The 14,775-nt window shown below is 39.1% G+C and overlaps 1 protein-coding gene across 4 annotated transcripts in view; it reads left to right on the top strand.

The window, feature by feature from the left end:
- ABCA6 (ATP binding cassette subfamily A member 6) overlaps positions 1-14,078 on the top strand; it is a 65,967-nt gene extending 51,889 nt beyond the window's left edge. For all 4 annotated transcript variants that reach the window (XM_045814212.2, XM_087854181.1, XM_045814211.2 and 1 more), the window contains exons 29-39: positions 495-615; positions 1,877-1,994; positions 3,090-3,181; positions 3,643-3,821; positions 4,276-4,351; positions 4,425-4,519; positions 7,816-7,935; positions 8,369-8,509; positions 9,897-9,976; positions 11,818-11,873; positions 12,005-14,078. In XM_045814212.2, the coding sequence (XP_045670168.2) occupies positions 495-615; positions 1,877-1,994; positions 3,090-3,181; positions 3,643-3,821; positions 4,276-4,351; positions 4,425-4,519; positions 7,816-7,935; positions 8,369-8,509; positions 9,897-9,976; positions 11,818-11,873; positions 12,005-12,106 (1,180 nt within the window). In that variant the 3' untranslated portion in view covers positions 12,107-14,078. The remainder of the gene's footprint in view (positions 1-494; positions 616-1,876; positions 1,995-3,089; positions 3,182-3,642; positions 3,822-4,275; positions 4,352-4,424; positions 4,520-7,815; positions 7,936-8,368; positions 8,510-9,896; positions 9,977-11,817; positions 11,874-12,004) is intronic.
- Positions 14,079-14,775: the final 697 nt, after the last annotated feature.

Below are 14,775 nucleotides of genomic sequence, written 5' to 3' on the forward strand. Positions count from 1 at the left end.
GTTCCTCAGAAATTGAATGAGTACTCAAATATGCCATTTTCCTATCTAAGATGATCACACATCCTTGAACAGAGGAGATGGGATGGAATGGGTTGAGCAACCTACCATAGTTCAGCGTGTTTCATAAGATGGATGTTACGCAGGGGCTCTAGGAGGGTGAATAGTGAAAGATGCTGAGGGCAAATGCCGGGTGTGATTAAGATAGGCTCACGGTCAACAGAAAAAATGTAGGTGACCTGATTTTTAAAGAAGCAGCAGTAGTAGCCAGCAAATTTGCAAGGGTCAAAGTTTCTGGCTGGAAGAATTACAACAGTGAGAAGGGGATTCTTGGCAACGGGGATGGGAATGCTTGGAAAGAGCAGAAGCAGTATTCATGGGGCCATTATCATCACCAGTGTATGGAAAGAAAGGATGGCAAAACCACAGAGAAGCTGATTTGGGGGATATTCTTGCTAATGAAAACTCCTATGTCCTATATTTCATTTTCTCCACAGAATTTCCCCCCAACGTAGAGGCTCTCGACCTAACCCTGAAGAAACTGTTGACGAGGATGAAGATGTTAAAGCAGAAAGGCAAAGAGCAGCGACTGCCCTAAGCACCTCACATGCAGACGAGGTAGAAAAAGCAAGCGACATGGGTGCCTGGGTGGCTCAGTCAGTTAAGCGTCTGCCTTGAGCTCAGGTCATGATCCCAGGGTCCCAGGATCGAGCCTTGTGTCGGGCTCCCTGCTCAGCAGACAGTCTATTTTTCCCTCTCCCTCTGCTCCTCTCCCCGCTCATGCTCTCTCTCTTGCTCGCTCACTCTCTCAAATAAATGAGCAAAAATCATTTAAAAATTCAAAAAAAAGAAAAGCAGGTGACAAAGTGGATGTTAATGGAGCCATATTCAAGAACTATCAAGAATAAAGGTCGATATGCTGGTTTTCATTTCGAAAGTTTGAAGCTTGGTGTATTTTCATAATTCTTAAATATGTAGGCGCTTCTTTGGAGTATCCTAGAAGCCAAAGGAGCACACAGAACATCATGGTTTTATTGTTCTTTAGAGAAAAACGGGCTTTGGTAAGTAGAGCTGTAATTTCAAAACCAAAAATTTCATGAGTTGGAGAATTCATGTGAGATTTGTTATAAAATGCTGGATAGGGATTAGGACTTTAAAGGTTATTCTTTTGTCTGACTTAGATGTCGTAATGTGCCCATGAGCCTAGACCCTTCTGGGAGGCAATGAGCCAGTTTCCATGAAGCTATACTGTTTTATTTTATTTTTTTAAAGATTTTATTTATTTGAGAGAGAGAGAGATTGAGTGGTGCACATGAGCGAGCAGAGGGGCAAAGGGGGAGGGAGAAGCAGACTCCCTGCTGAGCAGAGAGCCCGACACAGGGTTCGATCCCAGGACCCTGGGATCATGACCTGAGCCAAAGGCAGACGCTTAATCTACTGAGCCACCTAGCCACCCCTATACTTTAGAAGATACATTTAGAAGATTTAGAGATATTGTTGATATCAGCAAATGCAGGTTACATTTGAAACAAGCAATATGGATTACTGTCAGTTTAAAATATACTTCATTTTGGGGTTCCTGGCTGGCTCAGTCCATTAAGCATCTGACTCTTGATTTCAGCTCAGATCATGATCTCAGGGGTCGTGGGATCAAGCCCCATGTTGGGCTCTGCACTCAGGAGAAAGTCTGCTCCAGATTCTCTCTCTCCCTCTCTCTCTGTCTTAAAATAAATGAATAAATCTTTTTAAAAAATTAAAAAAATGAAAATAAAATATACTTTGTTTTATGACATAGAGTAAGAAAATTTCCAGTAATGAGAACATAGGAACATAAAGTCTGTGAAGGTTAAGAGGAAAATCACACTGTCCTCTATTCCAGAAGCCTGTCATAATTGCTAGCTGTCTGCACAAAGTGTATGCAGGTCAGAAGAAAAGTTGCTTCTCAAAGAAGAAGAAGAAAATAGCAACAAAGAATATCTCCTTCTGTGTTAAAAAAGGTTTGGAAGACTCCCTTAATTTTATTCACCATTATTTCAGAAATACCCACTGACCATCTCTGTTACAGGCACCATTGCACTTGCTGAAGCATGCATGTATGCTCTCATTCATTCAACATGTATTTCTTGAGCATGCCAGGGACTGCTTTGGGTTCTGGAATATAATCGTGAAAGAAATCGGAAAGTCCCTGTTCTCATGGATTTTACATCCTAAGAGAGGGTCAAAAACCAAAAATAACTTATCAAGAAAAGTGTCAGGTGTCACAGAAGCAAGCTCTATGTGGAGCGTTCAAATGTGTGAAAGGACATGAGCGACTTGGGGCTGCATTCACTTAGGGTTCGGGAAAACCTTTCTGGAGCAGTAACATTTAAGACAAGACCTGGGTGATGAGAAAGGTGCTCAGCTATGTGAGCACACAGAGATAAGGACACCCAGACAGAGAGAAGAGTCAGGGCAGAAGCCTTTGGAATGATCGAGGCGTGAAGGGACAGTGGATGCATCGACAGGTGGAAAGGAGGAAGTCCAAGAGGGGAGCAGGGCCAGATTGGGTCCCCACTTTGTGAAATACAGCAAAGGGTTTAGATTTTTATACCAAATTAGTGGAATGCCACCAGAGGGTTTTTGGCTAGCTTTTTGTTACCATTGAAGTTTTGAAAAAATTAACACGTTGGCTATTGTTCGTAAATTTGGTTGGCTGACAAGAGGCTTATATATCAGTTTAGATGAAAGATGATGGTGGCTTGGATGCAGGTGGGGGAATTTGGGATGGAGAAAATGTCCCTGATTGTCCAAGTTTAGGAATCACTTAAACATGTCCTCAGCACATCAGCCGTCTACTACCAAAAAGAAACTGGCACATTTTTAACTGAAAAAGTAATCTGGAAAACACAAGATTTATTGACAAGAAATCCATAAGCTTTTCATTAATATTTCATGTAATTATAGGAGTTCGAGAACATGGTTTGATGACATGGATTACGTATGTGTTAAAAATTTCAAAATAGTACTGAGGGGTGTGCATATCTCAAAAACTTTGAAGAAATAGGTTTATGATAATTCAGTTCCCAGATTGCTAATCAGAGATTCTCTTTCAGGTGAAATTTTGGGATTGCTAGGACCCAACGGTGCTGGTAAAAGCTCATCTATTAGAATGATTTCTGGGATCACGAAGCCAACAGCTGGAGAGGTAATAAGAAATGACACAATGATTTTCATTCCCAAAATAAACCTTTCACGATAAATGGAGGTTATATCTTTGTAAGACACTACTTTTAGTAATTTAAATAGTTTTCTATAATAAATGTATGAATTTCTACAATATTTATTTTAGCTTTTTAATTTTTATGTATTTATTTATCTTTTTAATTAAAAAAATTTATTGAAGTACAATCAACATACAGTGTTATATTACTTTTAGGTGTACAATATAATGATTTCAATATTTCTATCACTTACAACAATGTAGATTATAAAGGGTATAATACTAAGTGAAATAGTCAGAGAAAGACAACTACCATAAGGTTTCACTCCTATAATATTTCTTTGATGCTCAAAAAATTTAGGTATTTATTTGCTGTATGTCAGTTTCTTGAGTGTGAGATTGGAGAAAAGGCTACATGTGTTTCTAAAACTGGTTTACTTTCTTAGGTAGAACTGAAAGGATGTGGTTCAGTTTGGGGTCATCAGGGAGACAACACGGTCAACTTCCCAGGATACTGTCCTCAGGAGAACGTGCTGTGGCCCATCCTGACAGTGAGGGAACATCTGGAGGTGTTTGCCGCCATCAAAGGGCTGAGGAAAGAGGACGCCACCATTGCCATTTCACGGTAAAGAGAGGTCATGTGATTCCTTTGTGTCCAGAGGCAGGGAGGCTGACCCTCTGATGACGAGTTCACTGATAAAGAATGGAGAGGAGAAATGATGTCTGCACCTTTTCAGAGAGTGTCAGGGTAGAGCAGGGATGGAGGGACAGGAGCTGTTTCCTGCATCCTTGATTGAGGGATCTTTAAAAATAATTGCATAAAATAATTGACGTTGTTAAATGAATGAATAATCATGAATAATCATCCATTTCAGGCCCAAATTCAAAATTCTAGTTATTCTTTAGAACTTTTTATGAGACGAAAAATCTTTCTTGTTCCAAAACAAACTCTTTCTCTCTTTGATCGTGAGTTTCAGAATAATAGTGCCAAGCTTCCCTCCAATGCTGTTACTCTTCCGTGGGATTACATTTTCCAGAGATCCTCTTTGAGCTGATATTCTCCTCCTGTTTTCCATCAGATTGGTGGATACTTTCAAACTGCACAAACAGCTAAATGTGCGGGTGCAGAAATTACCGGAAGGAGCCACCAGAAAGGTATGTGGGATGTGTGATGTTATTCTGCGCGCTGACGTGGTGGCAGGAAATAAGGTGCTTCTCCGCTTTTCAGTTGTGTTTTGTGCTGAGCATCCTGGGAAATTCGCCTGTCCTGCTCCTGGATGAGCCATCGACAGGCATGGACCCCGCAGGACAGCAGCAAATGTGGTGAGCGTCATCATAACCCTCAGAGCCGCGAGTATAAACCTCATGTACAAGTTGTGTTTTTAAACCAATCTTGAATGGGGCACCTGGCTGGCTCAGTGGGTAGAGCATGCAACTCTCGATTTCAGGGTTGTGAGTTCTAGCCCCACGTTGGGTGGTTTAGCTTACTTTAAAACAAATTTTTTAATTAAAAAAAAAAAAAACTGACCTTGGAAAATCAAATCCACTCATTTCTAATTTAGTGGAAATAGTCCATATTATTAGGAAAATAAATATTTCACAAATAGATTCTCTGATGTGGTATCATATTCATGTGGTATTAATGTTACCAAAAAAAACCCCAAAAAACCAAAACAACCCTCTAAGTATTTTTTATTTATTTATTTATTTATTTATTTTTTAATGATTTTTTATTATATTATGTTAGTCACCATACAGTACATCCCCGGTTTCCGATGTAAGGCTCGATGATTCATTAGTTGTGTATAACACCCAGTGCACCATGCAATACGTGCCCTCCTTACTACCCATCACCGGTCTATCCCATTCCCCCACCCCCCTCCCCTCTGAAGTCCTCAGTTTGTTTCTCATAGTCCATAGTCTCTCATGTTTCATTCCCCCTTCTGATTACCCCCCCTTTCTTTATCCCTCTCTTCCCCTACCGATCATCCTAGTTCTTATGTTCCATAGATGAGAGAAATCATATGATAGTTGTCTTTCTCTGCTTGACTTATTTCACTTAGCATTATCTCCTCCAGTGCTGTCCATGTTGTAGCAAATGTTGAGAACTCGTTCTTTCTGATAGCTGAGTAATATTCCATCGTATATATGGACCACAACTTCTTAATCCAGTCATCTGTTGAAGGGCATCTCGGCTCCTTCCACAATTTAGCTATTGTGGACATTGCTGCTATGAACATTGGGGTGCATATGGCCCTTCTCTTCACTACGTCTGTATCTTTGGGGTAAATACCCAGTAGTGCAATGGCTGGGTCATAGGGTAGCTCAATTTTTAACTTTTTAAGGGACCTCCACACTGTTTTCCAGAGTGGCTGTACCAACTTGCATTCCCACCAACAATGTAGGAGGGATCCCCTTTCTCCACATCCTCTCCAACAATTGTTGTTTCTTGCCTTGTCTATTTTTGCCATTCTAACTGGCGTAAGGTGGTATCTCAGTGTGGTTTTGATTTGAATTTCCTTGATGGCTAATGATTTTGAACATTTTTTCATGTGTCTGTTAGCCATTTGTATGTCTTCATTGGAAAAGTGTCTGTTCATATCTTCTGCCCATTTTTTGATTTGTTTATTTGTTTCTCATGTATTGAGTTTGAGAAGTTCTTTGTAGATCTTGGATACCAGTCCTTTATCTGTAGTGTCATTTGCAAATATATTCTCCCATTCCGTGGGCTGCCTCTTAGTTTTTCTGACTGTTTCCTTGGATGTGCAGAAACTTTTAATCTTGATGAAGTCCCATAAGTTCATTTTATCTTTTGTTTCTCTTGCCCTTGGGGATGTGTCATGAAAAAGGTTGCTTTGGCCGATGTCGTAGAGGTTGTTGCCTATGTTCTCCTCTAGAATTTTGATGGATTCCTGTCTCACATCGAGGTCTTTCATCCATTTGGAGTTTATTTTTGTGTATGGTGTGAGATAGTGGTCAAGTTTCATTCTCTTGCATGTAGCTGTCCAATTTTCCCAGCACCACTTATTGAAGAGACTGTCTTTTTCCCACCGGATGTTTTTTCCTGCTTTATCAAATATTAGTTGCCCAAAGAGCCGAGGGTCCATTTCTGGGCTCTCTATTCTGTTCCATTGGTCTATGTGTCTGTTTTTGTGCCAGTACCATGCTGTCTTTGTGATCACAGCTTTGTAGTACAGCTCGAAATCCGGCATTGTGATGCCCCCAGCTTTGTTTTTCCTTTTCAACAGTTCCTTGGAGATTCGGGGCCTTTTCTGTTTCCATACAAATTTAAGGACTGTTTGTTCCAGTTCTTTGAAAAATGTCCTTGGTATTTTGATCGGGATAGCATTGAAAGTGTAGATTGCTCTGGGTAGCATGGACATTTTAACTATGTTAATTCTTCCGATCCATGAGCATGGAATATCTTTCCATCTTTTTATGTCTTCCTCAATGTCTTTCAAGAGTGATTTATAGTTTCTAGAATATAGGTCCTTTACGTCTCTGGTTAAGTTAATTCCAAGGTAACGTATGGTTTTTGGTGCTATTGTAAATGGGATGGATTCCCTAATTTCTCTTTCTCCGGTCTCGTTATTCGTGTATAGAAATGCAACTGATTTCTGAGCATTTATTTTGTATCCTGCCACGTTAACCCTCTAAGTATTTTGTTGGAATTTGTGGTCTTGTAATTTAGAGGTTTTTTTTTTTTTTAAATTATTGAGGTATATATAACTGTTTTTTTTTTTTTAGAGGCTATTAACTTACATATTTTCTCCATTTCCTTTTCTTCCCCCCTTTACCAAATCTGTCAAATTTGCTTATTCGGTTTTTCTTAATTTTTAAATTGTTTTTACTTTTCTTTCTAGGATATACCATTTGAATTAATAAAGTCATCCAATCTAATTTCATATTTGTGACCGTCCTATAGTTTCCCTACTTCTTTAAAGAACTTTGTTGTGGAAATTTTATACAAATGTAAAGAGAACCATTTAGGAACCGAATAAACCCATGACTTATTTCAACAGTTACCCATATAAATCACACCTTGTTTCATTTTACCTCCACCCACTTCCTTTTCTCCACTCTCCTATTAGTTTGAAGCAAATACTAGGCAGCCTGTCCTTTATTTATAAATATGTCAGTTACTTCAAAAGAATTTTTTTTTTTAAAAAACTTAACCAAAATGGGGTGCCTGGGTAGCTCAGTCAGTTAAGCATCTGCCTTCGGCTCAGGTCATGATCCTGGGGTCCTGGGACTGAGACCCACCTCAGGCTCCCTTCTTGGTGGAGAGCCTGCTTATCCCTCTCCCTCTGTCCCTCCTCCTCGCTCATGGTCTCTCTCTCTCTCTCATTCGGTCTCACGCTCTTTCAAATAAGTAAAATCTTTAAAAAAAAAAAACAAAAAACTTAACCAAAATAACCATTAGCATACCTAAAAATATTAAACACTTTTCTTTATATTATCAAAACACCTAATCAGTATTCACATTTCTGGTTTTTTAAATAGAAATATGACTTTTAAATATGATTCATAAACTATATTTTATCTATACAATTTTCCTTCCATTTCTCTTTTTTTCTACCCTTTTTTTAACAGTGATTTTTTTGGGGGGGTCATTTCAGGCAGATGATCCAGGCATCCATAAAAAACACAGAGAAAGGGGTCCTCCTGACCACCCATTACCTGGCTGAAGCCGAGGCCGTATGTGACCGTATTGCCATCATGGTGTCTGGAAGGCTGAGGTGGGTGTCTTTCTGAAGGCCATGCTTGACCCTCAAAATGAAATTCCCTGTGGGAAGAGCAAAATCACTCTGAGCACCTGTCAGCTTGCTCAGTGATGCCTTTTTCCCTACATTTGAAATTTAAAAAGAATGTAAAAAATTGGGGCACCTGGGTGGCTCAGTCGATTAAGCATCTGCCTTCAGCTCAGGTCATGATCTCGGGGTCCTGGGATCAAGACCCACATCGGGCTCCCTGCTCAGTGGGGAGTCTGCTTCTCCCTCTCCCTCTGCTGCTCCCCCTGCTCGTGCTCTCTCTCTTGCTCACTCTCACTCTCTCTCAAATAAATAAATAAATAAATAAATAAATAAATAAATAAATAAAATCTTTAAAAAAGTAATGTAAAAAATTTAAGGGGCAGTGTTTTTTCTAACCTGTTTTCCTTCTTGCCCATAGGTGCATCGGTTCCATCCAACACCTGAAAAACAAACTTGGCAAGGATTACATTCTAGAACTGAGAGTGAAGGAAGCTTCCCAGGTGACTTGGGTCCATGCCGAGATTCTGAAGCTTTTTCCACAGGCTGCACAGCAGGAAAGGTGAAAGCGCTTTGATTATGGAGAAACTTGTTGGCTTTACCTACTCAGTGGTTTCTTTTCTGCTCCGTGAGAACTTCAGGGTGATTTAACTTCATAACAAAAGTTAGGGACCTCAAAAACTGATTTACTGACTCTTCCAGATTATAAGAGATTTGGGAGCCAACCAGGAAGCTGTGTCCCCCCCAGGAAAGCTTGGGGACAGCTTACATGGGGCTACTCAGCCATCCAAGTCTGGGCTCAGAGGAGGATGTGGAAAAATTAGGGGAAAGGAACTTCTCATGCCTGGAACCCACATGGGGCCACAGCTGGACCCATGGCATCCTCCACAGACCTCCCTGAAAATATTTAAAGGATGTAAATATTTACACCAATCTAAAAGATGTAACTATTTAAGGTGAATTCCCCTCTTAGAAACAAACAGCAATTGAGATAATGAAATAGTCTCCCTGTAACGAGTTTTCATGCCTCAAAGTGAAGAATAGAAAAGTGTGTGTGTGTGTGTGTGTGTGTATACCTATATGTATGTGAGTGTTTGTGCATGTCTGTGTGTTGGGGGCGTGGGGGGCCAAGGAGGTGAAGCGAGAACTGAATTCGGAATTCCTTGGCAGGGTAAGCACACCAAAGAAGCAAGTGCTATTTCCATCTTAGCACAGTATAAATGTAATGGATTAATCGGAGGCTATGCCAGGGCAAGTAACTCAGTCCTGTCCCCACACTCTTGGTGTCACAATGTAGGCAGGAAGATCATGAGTGGCAAGGCTGAAAGGGCGGGGGCTGAGCTGAAGAGGGCCAGGCGTGGAAGTCTGGACAGGTTTAGGGCCTCCCTGGGGCATCACACTATTTGGGAATGAGCTAAGAATGGGCATGAGGTCATCCAGCTGGAAGTGACACACAGAAGCAAGATGCCACAGATCCCCGCTGGCTCCTCCTCCCCTCACAGGTCTGGGAAGTTTATAGTTAAAGCCTTTTGAACCTTCCCATCAGGTCCCTCTCTCTTAACCTCACATCTCCCTTTCCTTAGCTTTCTGGTGACAAGGATGAAATATGAGATGAATGAATCAATTGCAACCTAATTTAAACTAAGCAAAGGGATTAGTTCAGATGTCTGAACTAAGGTCAACAACAACAACAAAAGCTTTGCAGACACTGAGCATAAATGCAATTATGCTGGATTACTGCTAGAGGAATTATCTCCCATAGCCAGCCACCAAAGACATTTTAAGAATTTTCCATCAGTCATTTTGCTTCCTTTATATGTAAGCCACACATTTCTTTGCATTACTTTTATTTTCATCAAAGGAAATTGATGTTAATGTCCGTATTCATTTTGATGGTCAGTTTCTCCCCTTGAAACTCAAGGTCAAATATGACATTTTCATATTCCCAGGTATTCCACCTTCTTGGTCTATAAACTGCCTTTGGCGGATGTTTACCCTCTGTCTCAGACCTTTCGCAAATTAGAGGCAGGTAAGAGTTACCATTGTACAATAAGACTTTTGTAGCAACAGTTCGGCGTTAGGTAATAATTTCCTGGTAGTTAACTGTGTGATACATTTTAAACATATGCAAATTCTTAATGGTTTTAAGAATTCTAAGGGTAGGTAATGGTGGGATTTAAGCCCAACTGTGGTTAATCCAGGTCTCTGGAAAGAGGTTTATCTCCCGGGCAGGGACTGAAGGTATGGAAGACACACCCCTGAGCTTGGCTGGTTTTACTGTGAATTCGTAACATTAACCTCACAAAGCCCCTTAGTGGGGGATGCACTGCCTGTGTGTGCACAGCCCTGTGTGCACCACGTGTCCTAAATTACTGCTTCACTGTCTCTCCTTACACCTCCATCTCCTTCCTGTTTTCTCCCTCACTTGATGCCTTTGCTTTATATTTCACTAATAAAATAAAAGCCACAGAAAACCTTCCCCCCATGCATCTGCTTCCCTGCGTCTGGGCCGTGTGTTCTGCCTTCCTGTTACGGTGAAAACCTTCCCCCCATGCATCCGCTTCCCTGCGTCTGGGCCGTGTGTTCTGCCTTCCTGTTACGGTGAATGAACTGTCTGTGTCTACCGCTGACGTCCGTCCCCTCCATCCTGCATGACTCTTCTTGCCATTTGAAATTGTCTATTTTTTCTCTTCATCCTCATTTTTCTGCTTTCAACTGAGTCAGTCCCAGCAGCAGACCATCATGGAGTAATTTCTTACACAGCCTCGCGGTGAAGAGCTCCAAGTTCAGTGTCAGCATCTCTCCCAGCTGGGAAACACTGGGTAAAGCTGTTGAATTCCCTGCACGTCTAGGTGATCTGTCTCTCAATGAGGGGTAATATCAGTGTCCACTTGGGCAGGGTCATTAGGAAGATTAAATGAATTCATTTGTAAAGTGTTTAGACGTGTACCAGGCTGATGGTCTTTGAGAGAATATGAATCCCCAGTGTAATCCCTCCTCTCCGGACCCCCTGACTTCCTAGCTCTTCCTAAATGCTACCAGACATGCGGACTCCTGCCTCAGGACTTTGCACTTCTGATCCTTCCTGCTGAAATTCTACTGCCTCCCAATATCCAGCTTGTTGTCTCACTTCTTTCAAGTTTCTGCTCCATTCTTACCTTATAACTATAGGCAACCCCAACCACCCTGTTAAAAAAGAGTGCCTGGCACTTCCTGTTTCTTCTACCTGATTTATTTTTCCTCTGTAGTAGCAATCATCATTTCCTTTAATATATATTTAAGTCCTTATTTATGTAATGCCCATATTCCTGCCACTAGAATGCAGAGTTTTATACACAAAGGCAGGGTTTTGTTTTCACTGCTACTCTGTCCCTGGTACCGAGCGTGTCACACACACAGAAGATTCTCAATGTGGTGAACTGTGAATACGTGAATATGTAAATCTGGTTTCCTGGCAGGGACACCCAGCATTGAACTGGGTACAGCAGATAAACTGGTTGAAGCCAGTTACACAGAAGCATTGGGTCCTTTCAAAGGGAAAGGAATTAGGATGGAAATCTTCCTTGTGTATAAGAATGTGTCAATCAATGAAGTAGTTCCTCAAGGAACTTATGTTTCCCAGGACACATAGACTATGTAATAAAATGTATCAAAATGTAATATGAGAAAGTTCTCATACCAAGATTAATTTCATTTGTATTTATATTAACTCTATGACTTTTCATGATTTCCTTCTTTCACCAAACATTTGTTTATTCAGCTTTATATTCTATTGATATTAATAGTGTGTATTTTTATTTTTTATGACTTTGAAAAAATGCTTGGTAGTAAATTGTAAGCATCTACTAGTAATCTTTTTTTTCCCCGCAGTGAAACATAACTTTAACCTGGAAGAGTACAGCCTCTCTCAGTGCACATTGGAAAAGGTGGGTCCGCTTTTATGGTTTGTATCATTCCTGTAAATTTCACATGAAAGTAACATGCATATTTCCTATTTATTTGGAAGACAATAAACAACTTGATAATTCTTTTTCCTTCTGTGATGTCTCCTATTTAGGTATTTTTAGAGCTTTCTAAGGAGCAGGAGCTGGGAAATTTTGAAGAAGAAATTGATACAACCATGAGATGGGAACTCCTCTCTCCTTCAGATGACTTTTAAAAGCTCAAACCTAGCAATTCTTTGCGTCGTATAAGCTGATGTTATATGTAACAATTGGCAGTATATATAATTTTAAAAATCATCAACATCGATGTCAGGGTGTATTTTGTATATTTGGTTAACAAATGAATAAATATCAAAAGTATTCTTCCCCTTAAATTTAGGAATGATAGAAAATGTGTGATAAAGTCAATATAAAGTGTTAATAAAGTTACTCAAAGACCAGATACCAGGTATTGTGGAAATAAAACCACAAATTTGGAATTTTTTTGAAATACAGCTTCAAACATGGCGTATCACTTTGAAATATGACATTTACTAAGCAATGCCCTGGCAGAAATATATGAGGGTTTTATTCAAGAGCCAGAAGCTGCAAGATTGCTGCACACCTTTGGGAAGTATCAGGTTTATGAGTTTGCTTTAAAACACAAGTAAAACCCAAGAGTCTTCCTCTGAAGCCTTTTCGGAAATTGTTTTGAAATTCACAAAGTGAGGAGTCCATTGGACTCACCCATGAATAAGCATGTGCTTTGGAAAAGCATTCAAACATACCTTGTGAAAATAAGGAGCATGTGTTCAGATTTTGAATGTCCTTTCATGATTGTGGGGGCTTCTGATCTCCCTCATCAGCTCATCAGTAGTTTTCTGTGTATAGTTGACCCTTGAACAAGATGGGGGTTAGGGGTGCCGAACCCTCTGTGCAGTCAAAAATCCACGTATAACTTTCTACTCCCCCCAAAACTTAACCACTAATAGCCTACTGTTGACTGGAAGCCTTCCCAAAAATATAGTCAATGAATACCGTTTGTATGTTATATGTATTATATGCTGTGTTCTTACAATATGTCAGCTAGAGAAAAGGCGATGTTATTAAGAAAATCATAAGGAAAAAGTACATGTACAGTATTGTACAGTAAAAAATCCATATAGAAGTGAATCTGTGCAGTTAAAATCCATGTGGTTCAAGGGTCAGCTGTATTTACTGCTCTTTTTAAATCATTTCATTATTACGTATGTATATGTGTTTTTATATCTATACACATGCAGGCATAAATCATTTGTATTCCTAAATTTTAAAAATGTGTCTGAGCGTTACATGTAATTTAATTTTTTCCTTAAATAATAGCTATTTCATTTTGAATATCAGGAGAAAATTTTTTTGAAGACCAAGTAGTATTCTTGATGCCTTTTTTTGTTTTTGTTTTTTTGGTGATATGTTATATAACTTAAAATACATTGTTATGCTCATTGAAGAATTTTTATATAACAGAGAAAAACATAGAAATTGAATAAAATTGAATGAAAGACTCACCACACTTTTTCCATACCAAAAAAAAAATCAGTTTCTTTTTTCTTTAGTATATCTTTTACATAGGTGGAATCACTGCAGTATATATAATTTCTTAACTGTATGTGCATATTGGCTGATATAACGTTGAAATTGTTTTAATTTACTTTTAAACTTATGGTGAAGTTCCAGTTTTATAAGTTTGTATTTTATTTTGTGTTAATTATTTGTATTTTTTGTTCATTTATTTTTGTGTTTTGATCTTTTTCTAATCCATTTTTCACATAGTTATTTTATCTGCATATATTACATATCATAATTATATCTAAAACATTATGTTTCCAAATCCATGATAAATAATCAATTGCTTACTGTTTATTCAGGATACTTTAGTGCCCTATAAAGGCAAATTCATATCATAATGAGAGTTGGGTTTAAATTATTTCTAAAATTCAAGCAATAAAGTCTCCTGTCTTGCTCAATTGTATCAGATCACAACATATGTAACCATTTCACATAGTAATATGATGAAATCTTTGCTTATATTCATTATAAATTATAAATTTTCTCAACTGTTGTAGAAATATGTTTACAAAGTACTGAATAACCAATATCAGATGTATACATATTTTAAAAGATTAAATTGGACATGGTTTGCTAAATCCATCATAATATGGGTGTTTTTGAAAACTTGGGTTTTTATTAAGAATATATTCAAGAATATATAGATACTCATATATCTAGCAGATAAATGGGTATGAAAAGGGAAAGATATCAGAATAAAACAAAAGAAAGGATTTTTTCAAGAGGGAGAATAGTTGTATCATCTCTAACTCTGTTGTAGACAGGTCCTTGCTGGTTTTGTTCTTTATTTTCCTACTATACTCCTTCCAAGGGAGACTGACCACTGTGGACTGCATCACCAATTCCCCACTTTCATGGTTGGCTTCCAGTTGGGTCTGACCAATCCAACAGGAAAAAGCAACGATAGATGTGAAGGTAGAAGAGGAAAGAGGTCAGAGGATCTCTTCCCTCCTGCCCTCGTTTTAGTTCCAGATCTCAAGCAGTAGATGTACCCTTCCAGGCCTATAACATTTGCCCTCCTTCAGTTACATGCATCTGCTTCTGGCCCCTCTAACACTATTGACCCCAGGAATGTCCTACTCTTACCTTGTCCTTCTCACTTCAGCAAATAATCAGAATTACCATTTTAGGTGTTTGTTCCTAGTTTATGGCTCTACTGGCTTCTGTTCCAGGTAAGCTGGTCTTGGCTGCAATTCTCTGTATTCACTTGCATAAAAAGAAAAGAAAAGAAAAGGAATGGAAATGAAAGGAAAGGAAATGAAAGAAAAGAAAAGAAATGTGTATATATATACTGGTC

Source organism: Ursus americanus, chromosome 23 (assembly GCF_024610735.1).
Source record: "Ursus americanus isolate L20-20 chromosome 23, mUrsAme1.1.p, whole genome shotgun sequence".
NCBI lineage: Eukaryota > Metazoa > Chordata > Mammalia > Carnivora > Ursidae > Ursus > Ursus americanus.